The sequence below is a fragment of the Telopea speciosissima genome, chromosome 2 (assembly GCF_018873765.1).
Source record: "Telopea speciosissima isolate NSW1024214 ecotype Mountain lineage chromosome 2, Tspe_v1, whole genome shotgun sequence".
In the NCBI taxonomy this organism is placed as follows: Eukaryota; Viridiplantae; Streptophyta; class Magnoliopsida; order Proteales; family Proteaceae; genus Telopea; species Telopea speciosissima.
In genome coordinates, this window is record NC_057917.1 from 63,263,752 (window position 1) to 63,271,788 (window position 8,037).

At 39.2% G+C, this 8,037-nt stretch overlaps 1 protein-coding gene across 2 annotated transcripts; it reads left to right on the forward strand.

Annotated features, from left to right (window-relative positions):
• The first annotated feature begins 3,419 nt into the window (after positions 1 to 3,419).
• Positions 3,420 to 7,315, forward strand: LOC122652784 (probable protein phosphatase 2C 27). 2 transcript variants are annotated; one of them, XM_043846637.1, is made up of 5 exons: positions 3,423 to 3,655; positions 3,698 to 3,721; positions 5,004 to 5,204; positions 6,229 to 6,440; positions 6,652 to 7,315. In XM_043846637.1, exons 1-5 carry the CDS (start codon positions 3,548 to 3,550, stop codon positions 7,223 to 7,225), a joined length of 1,119 nt encoding a protein of 372 aa, XP_043702572.1. In that variant the 5' UTR covers positions 3,423 to 3,547; the 3' UTR covers positions 7,226 to 7,315. The 2 variants fall into 2 exon arrangements, with proteins under 2 accessions (XP_043702571.1, XP_043702572.1); XM_043846636.1 differs by having other exon boundaries at positions 3,420 to 3,721.
• Positions 7,316 to 8,037: the final 722 nt, after the last annotated feature.

The window sequence follows — 8,037 nt, forward strand, 5'->3', positions numbered from 1 at the left end:
GACCTCCTTGCCCTCCTTTGTCTAACCTTGTGATCATGGAAAGAAAACTCGGTCGAAACCACCGAGATATCTCGGTTTCGCAGGTTTTCAAGACGAAATGGAAGGATGTTTTAAAAATTACATGGCTTCGACTCGGTATCGAAAATTTCGACCATGTTTCGACCATATTTCGGTTGAAACATGGTTGAACCACCTTGAACCAGGCCTAAATAATACCTCATCTCGATCGAGAAAGGCATATCTCGACTTGGTTTCGGCAGAAACCCCTCCAACTCGATAGTTTCGACAGAAACCCCTCCAACCAAGGTTTCCCCATGAATGGAAAAAAGTACCAGATTTCGACCTAGTTTCGATTGGTTTCGATCAAATCTTGATTTCAGTCAGGTCGAAACTAGAATTCTTGATCCTTGCTTGTGATTGGTGTATGTTGCTAGCTTTCTGAAAAATTGAGAGTATGCCTAACCCTCTCCCATATCTTTTTTAACAAATGATGCTTTATCGATTTTTGAGCATTAATGAATTTTTAGCATTCATCTATATCTTTGTATTTCATCTGAATTCATAGGAACCAAGTAGTTTTTCATAAGATCACCCCTAATCCTATTTGTTTTAAGAAATATTATTCGTTGGATCTCACACCCATAGAAGCATAGACTGATTTTGATTTGTTAACCCGTCTACTCTAGAAAACTAATTAATGAGAAGATATGACCATGGAAATTTTGTTATGTTTTATTAAGAAGTGTGATGGGTTTGTAAATAAGAAACAATTGGGATATGTTGCTAACCTGCTCCATTATCTCTCTAGTTAGGAGAGAAAAGTTGAGACTGATGGCCTATGTTGTGGATAACGTAATTTCTTTTCTTTCCTAATCTACTTTTGTTCTATTTCCATTTTTAAAAAAAAGGCCAGAAAAGAAAACTGAATCTTGAACTCTCTCAATTGTGGTAGATATTATACTAATAATAATTTAAACTTATGGGCCAATTTTGGGCCCAAATATGGGGCAATTCACATTATGCATGACGCGCCTCTACTCGTGGTATGCACACCAATGACACCTACCAAATAACCGGAAGAAGATGATGTAAGCGAATCCCACTTTTTTGAAACATTTTTGGCCTTTGTCGTGTGGCCTCTTATTCCAATCCCCATTGGATGTATTTGCACATTCATCCTTTTATTATCTATATTTTGCATTATTATCTTTACTAATTTTTTTTTGTTTTTTTTTGGGGGGGGGGAGGGCGGTGTGGGGGAAGTCACTACTGTTATGGAAAAAATTTCTCTGCAGTGGATGAAGGAAAAATACACTCACCTAAGGTCATAAAGGCTTTGGCTCATAGTATGAAGTCGATAATACTTCTTGACTGTTTTCGAATACTCTTGGACGCCATCCGAATCCTTCGATCAAAGGATTCATGGATGAAGGAAAATTGCTTCCTACTTTTATTAATCATTAAAAGCACATTGCATTTAGTACCAGGGCCAAGGGTAAGCCCAGCCCAATTGCACCTCTAACCATGCAAGCAAGGCACTTGGGATGTAGAGCATCAAAAGCTATGTAAAATGTGGCAAGTAAAAATAAGGGAGAGGGTTATTTGAGCGAGTAGCATTAGGGAGCTCACTGTGATGAAACAATTTCATACAAAGAGGTAAAAGAGGTCATTTCATGTGAAGAGGAGAGAGACATAGAGAGATAAGGTGCATGTGTATCCTCCAATTGTGGTTCAATAAAACCTTTTCCCAAATAACAATTAGTTGACATTTGATTTAATTGTGACCTCAAAGATATAATAGAATTTTCAACCAATGAATGTTTCGGTTTGGTTTAACGAATTTTTATCCTCTGCTGTTCGCTGCCCAAACAGCACAGTGTTGTCCCCTCACATGGGGTGCGAAATGACGACTTAACCTCCCTCGGACAGTGTATTCGGGCAGGGAGGTTAAGTCATCATTTCGCCCCCATGTGAGGGGACAGCAGGTGCTGTTCTGGCAGCGGACAACAGAGGATAATGATCCTGGTTTAACCACTTCACTCTTACTTATGGTCCTCAATTATTGCTCAACTTCACTCTTTTACATTAAACACAAAACCAGTAAGGACTCCAGACTTCAAATTTTTATTTCTCGTAACAATCTATAAAATTTTGGAATTATATTATTCTTGTGCCCCCCTCCCCCCTCCCCCCCCCCCCCCAAAAAAAAGGGGTGGCTAATCTACATGCAATACTACCCGAATTAAAATCCTCTGCAATACCCGGCGGGGGCGGCGGTGCACATCCGGCGGCATAGCAGAGACCATGTGTGCCATGTGTGCCACGTGGCCTCGGCTGTGCTGTCGGATGTGCACCGTTGCCCCCCGGTACTGCAAAGGATCCTGGTCCATACTATCGCCTCCAAAAAAAAATTTGTTGTCATACTTCTCCATTGATACTGGCTAAGGTTGTGTTGCCCATTTCTATCAAGTAGATTGAATTTCTGTCATTTTGATTATTAGATGGCTGAAAATCCCCTTGGTATGTCATTTGACTGATTTGTTTGCCTTGTAGGGGATGAATGTACAGTCATAAGGAAGAAACAAAACAAACAATCACACACAACATGGAGAATTTAACGTGGTCCGTACGCTTACATCTAGCCAAGAGATTTATTATTAAGTCAGAAAAAACTCTCTGCACCACTCTCCGTCTTGCAATGTGATCTCCCTTGCTTATGTCCAATGTTTTTCCCATGGAGAGGATATATGAAATCTAAAAATGTAATCTCCATACAATTACCCATATACATATAATGGACCCAAAACTTGACCCAAATTTATATACAAGTCCAATAATAATTATATGGGCCACTATTAAAAAAACATGGGACTTCAGGCCTTGACACACTTGAAACTTGCCAAACCACCAGCCCTCGATCTTTGTCCCCTCTAGTTTCTTGCCTGGCCCAGTTCCCCCAATGCTTATAATGAGGGGGCACAATGACCACCCTACCCCTATCCAAACACTGTCCAAGTGGGGTCCACCCCCCCCCCCTTATAACAGGCACCGGGAGAACTGGGCCGGGCAGGGAACGGGAGGAGATAATTTCCTCCCCCCCCCCCCCCCCCCCCCAACTCTCCGGCCATAAAAAGAAAAGGAAAAGGAAATAATGTTTCACTATAAACAAAGTAAATCGAGATAACAGAGGGGTGAAGTTATAATTTCAAAAAGATGAGGCCTAGATTGGTAATTATAGGTAATGTAAACGATGATGTGGAGGAGGGACGCAGTCTCAGAAACAAAACTAACACCACCTCGGACGTATTCCGGCCACGCTTTTCATAGAAAAATCTGGACTTGGCATCTTCTTCGCTCTCTATTCTTCTCTTCCGCTTAATATCTACTTCTTCTTACTACTCTCAGACTCTCACCCTCGATTTCTCCCATTAAGCGGATCTCCGAATCTTGTTTTTATTCCTCTAATAATTGTTCTCTGTTTCTATCTCTCTTTCCTCCTTCAGTTCATTTCTCTCTATAATTTCCTAAACTCGAGAGTCTTCAAAGCATGTGTGTAGATGAAGAAGAAATAGCAGGGGAAAGTATGGAAAACCAAGAGAAGAAGCGGCAGGGTTTCTTGAATTCCCGCGTTCAGAATTGGGAACAAGATTCACCTTCGCCGATGAGTACCACTTATCTGTTTTCTTCAGGAAATGACTCTGCCTTCTCCAATTCATCTCCTGTAAGAGCTTCAATTCTCTTCTTTTTTTGGCTACCCTTCTTTATTTTCATTTTTGTTTTCATTTGGTCACTTGCACATAGTAAAAGAAAGAAAAGTTGACAAACCCCTTTAACAGGATTAGTGAATGTTGGTGATGGGTTTCGGTTCTGGGCTTCATTCTGATCTGTTTCGCTTTATTTCATGGCTCTTCTTTTTTTTGGGGGGGTTTCTCTCCCTGGAATTCTTATTAATTGCTTGGCTTTTGTCTTGTATTGTTGTCAGTGCTTAAAGTATCATGACTCATGAGTTTCAAGTTTGTGGCTCTGCATTTAATTTCCCCTCAATCATTTTGAAGCTACTTTCAGAATAGTATTCTTTGGTCCATCAGTGTTTTTTTTTTCTACATTTTCATTTCACTGAAGCTATTGCTTGTTCCTCTTCTTCTTCTTATTCTTTAGTTAGCCTTTCTGTGTTCAGGCCATCGTCTCCTTTTTTTGTCAGGTCATTTCCTTGTCAAGGTACTATTTCTAGCAGATTCTTCTAGTTTCCTTCCTGTGTAGGTTTCGTCTAATTCTGAGCTTTAACATGTCTAATAGATAATTGAGTATTAAAGAGAAATAAGAATGAAAATTAATTTAAGAGCTTTACCTGAGTGCTTATTGTGGATACTGATCTGAATGGTTGTTTCTGAGCACCCATTATTTGTGGTCACTGTTCTTATCTTCCTTGCTCTCTTTCACTCATTTGAGGTCATTATTCTTATCTTCTAATTATCTCTAATTTTCCTTGCTTTCTTTCCTTAAAGTTTTGTATAGCATTTATGGCCCATCTGCCACATTTTCCTTTCCTGCTTTAAAATTGTATCAAGAACTCTGCTGCTTTTTAGTCAGATTTTTTTCTTCTTCTTCTTCTATTCATTCTGTGTGCCCTCCTTCTTGGCCTTTTCTTTCCTTAGTTGTTCATTAATAGAGCTCCCTTTCCAACCTTGTTTCAGTTCTCTAGTGAAATCATTTCCCTGATAATTTGTAATTTGGTTGAGGTTCAGAAAAATTATCTGAAAATCTACTCTTAGGATATTTTATTTTTCAGCGGAAGGTAGATATAATTTTGAAGAAGGCTAGAATACCAGATTATTCATTGAAATGTTCAAGGTAAATCACCCACCTACATGATGATGCATGTAGGAAAGCATACAGGAAGTCTTCCTAGTATGATAATTAGCTTGAAACTTCTACCATTGTTTTTGTTTTCCATTTTGTCCCCTACGCCATTCTAACCCCATTTTATTTTTGGTACTCGGCAGCTCAAAAGCATTTGTGAGGACACAGTAGTTGTAGACAGTAAACAGAACAATTCAGGGAACTTTGTCCCAGCTATTCGGTCAGGAGAATGGGCTGATATTGGAGGCCGCCAGTACATGGAGGATACCCATGTCTGCATTGGAGACCTGGCTAAGAAATTTGGTTATGATGTCCTTGACAGAGAGGCAATTTCCTTATTTGGCGTAAGTGCTTCTTCTAATCTACATAAGTTGATTGTTAACAATGATTTTATGCAGAAACAAGTAGACTACTATAGTTTTGCAAATAATTTGATTGGAAAGAGAGAAATTTCTTTTGCGTGTTTGTTTGGGTAATTCCTGGAAGATTACCTATATCGATTAGCAACCAAAATTCGCTTACACGCAATAGAAGAAACCAAAAATAGTTGAAAACGAAGGCTTAAAAAAGAAAGAAAATCTAGTTCTCTTAACCAGAGGATATCTAACAAAACATGACAGGATTTAGTCTCTGATACTCCTTAAGTTGGCATATGAGTCAATAATTTGATCTCTTTTATGGTAGTTTCAATTTGTCTTCCGAAGTGTTACTAAGAAGATTAGTTTAGTGGGTGTCCTGTCCACCTACTAAATAAAGATGCGCAGTGCCATCGAGTCATCATCCATAATTAACCAGAAGCCAAAATTATAATGCCTTCTTCTACTCTTTAAAAACAGTATTTTTTTGCATTTAATGATGAATTTTTTCAGAGGAGAAGAGAAAAATAGGAAGGGATCAAGCAGCCTGCAGTACCCCATTTTGAGCAAAAGCAACTAACTATAAATATTCAACTGATACATAACTGTATGGAACACATTTCCTGATTTTAGCTATTGGATCTCGCTTCAAAATTGTCAAATTCCAGATAGACTGAAATTCTTCATTCATATAGAAGTCCAAAGAATTATGACTGAGTGCATATTCTGAGTAATCTCCAACTTGGATTCATTAAAATGTTAAAAAAATGGCTCTTTCTTTCTTTCCGTACAGCCCAGCAAATTAGAATCCATAAGAGCTTAGATAGAGGACATTGCAGTTTCATTCAAGCTGAAGACTTTTAGCTTCTTCATCCAGTAAACCATTATATAAACTTATTACATTAAAATGGATCAAGATACTGAATAAGAATCTTAATATTAAACACCCCACACTGGGAATAATTTGCAGAGTAAAACATCTGAAAATGGAATTTGTCCTGAACTCTTACAGGTATTCGATGGACATGGTGGAAAGGATGCCTCACATTTTGTCCGTGACAATTTGCCGAGGGTCATTGTGGAGGATGCTGATTTTCCTGTGGAACTTGAAAAGGTGGTCATGAGGTCATTTATGGAGACAGATGCTGCATTCGCAAGAAAGTGCTCACTGCAGTCTGCTTTGTCTTCTGGCACAACTGCTCTCACTGCAATGATATTTGGGAGGTCAGTCCTCCATTCTTCACTGCTCATTGGGCACTTATGCTCCTCAAATTTGTGCGTAAGCCAAATAGAGAACATATATATAATAAAAAATAATTCATAAGAAACGAAAGTTTTTTTTTTTTTGGGTGAAAAAAACGAAAGTTATTACTGAGAAAGAGGAAATGTACCATTTAAGTTCAATTTGCTAACCCTTCTGATATTGTTTGGACAGATCTCTGCTGGTTGCAAATGCTGGGGATTGTCGGGCTGTGTTGTCACGACTTGGTGTTGCCATAGAAATGTCAAGGGATCATAGGCCCTGCTGTAAAAAGGAAAGGAAGCGCATTGAATCCTTGGGTGGGTTCATTGATGATGGTTATTTGAATGGAGAGTTGGGTGTAACCCGGGCTCTTGGGGATTGGCACCTTCAAGGGATGAAGGAAACTGGTGAGCAAGGTGGACCCTTGAGTGCTGAACCAGAACTGAAAATGATTACACTAACCAAAGAGGATGAGTTCTTGATCATCGGTAGTGATGGAGTATGGGATGTATTTTCAAACCAAAATGCTGTTGACTTCACTAGGAGGAGGCTCCAGGAGCACAATGATGTGAAGCTGTGTTGTAAGGAAATGGTGGATGAGGCGATAAAGCGTGGGGCAATAGACAATCTAACAATTGTGTTAATATGTTTCCACTCAGACCCACCTCCCCGTAGTGTGGTGCAAAAGGGTAGAGTCAGAAGGAGTATATCTGCAGAGGGGCTTCACACTCTTCACAGTATCAGATGTCTTTCAGGAGAGAACTAATATGTGGTAGCTAATCAATTGGTCACTCTCTGGAGTTTCTGTATATAACTCTTACTAGAAATGAATTTTGCTCTCTTTTTTTTTTCTTGGTCTCATTTTTGCCTCTTTTTATTTTATTTTTTTGAAGGGGGGGGTGGGGGGTGTTGAGATAAGGTCTCTGTATCAAATTTGCTGCCAGTGTCCTCAAATTGTATATTCTTAATTCTGTAGAAACAAGAACATCTGACTGAACATCTACTGGTTGATTAAGCAACTTCTGCATTCAGCATTTGGAATTGATTTCTGAGGCAGTGATTCGAAATACCAAACAACATCCAACCAAATCCTGAAACATGAACTCTCAATGCATTGTTCAATTTAATAACTCAAAAGGATAAAGGAATTTGTACAAGGTTTTAAAAATTTATGAGATTCTCCATTAATCTGTATTTAAATCATTCTGAACTGTGTATTTGTGATGGATCTGTTACGATAGTCAGGACCAAACAATCCAGGGCTGGACAACAAGCTCTCTTGTGATGGAGTAACCTCTGAAATCTTCTTCTTCTGGCTTAGATCATCATCTTTTCTCTACCCATTCACGAGCAATTGCAATACTTAGTGACTCCCGTTGTTATCCAGAAAAATGTTTCCTTTGTAAAAGGGCATCCCAGTGCACAATGCTCCTGTTACAGAAGGGTGTGGGAGGGGCAAATGTATGCAGCCTTACCCCTTGCTTCGCAGGAGAGGCTGTTCCAAGTTTTGAACCTGCAACCACCAGGTTGCAATAGCGCAACTTAACCGTTGCACCAAGGCCTGAACCAGAAATGTTT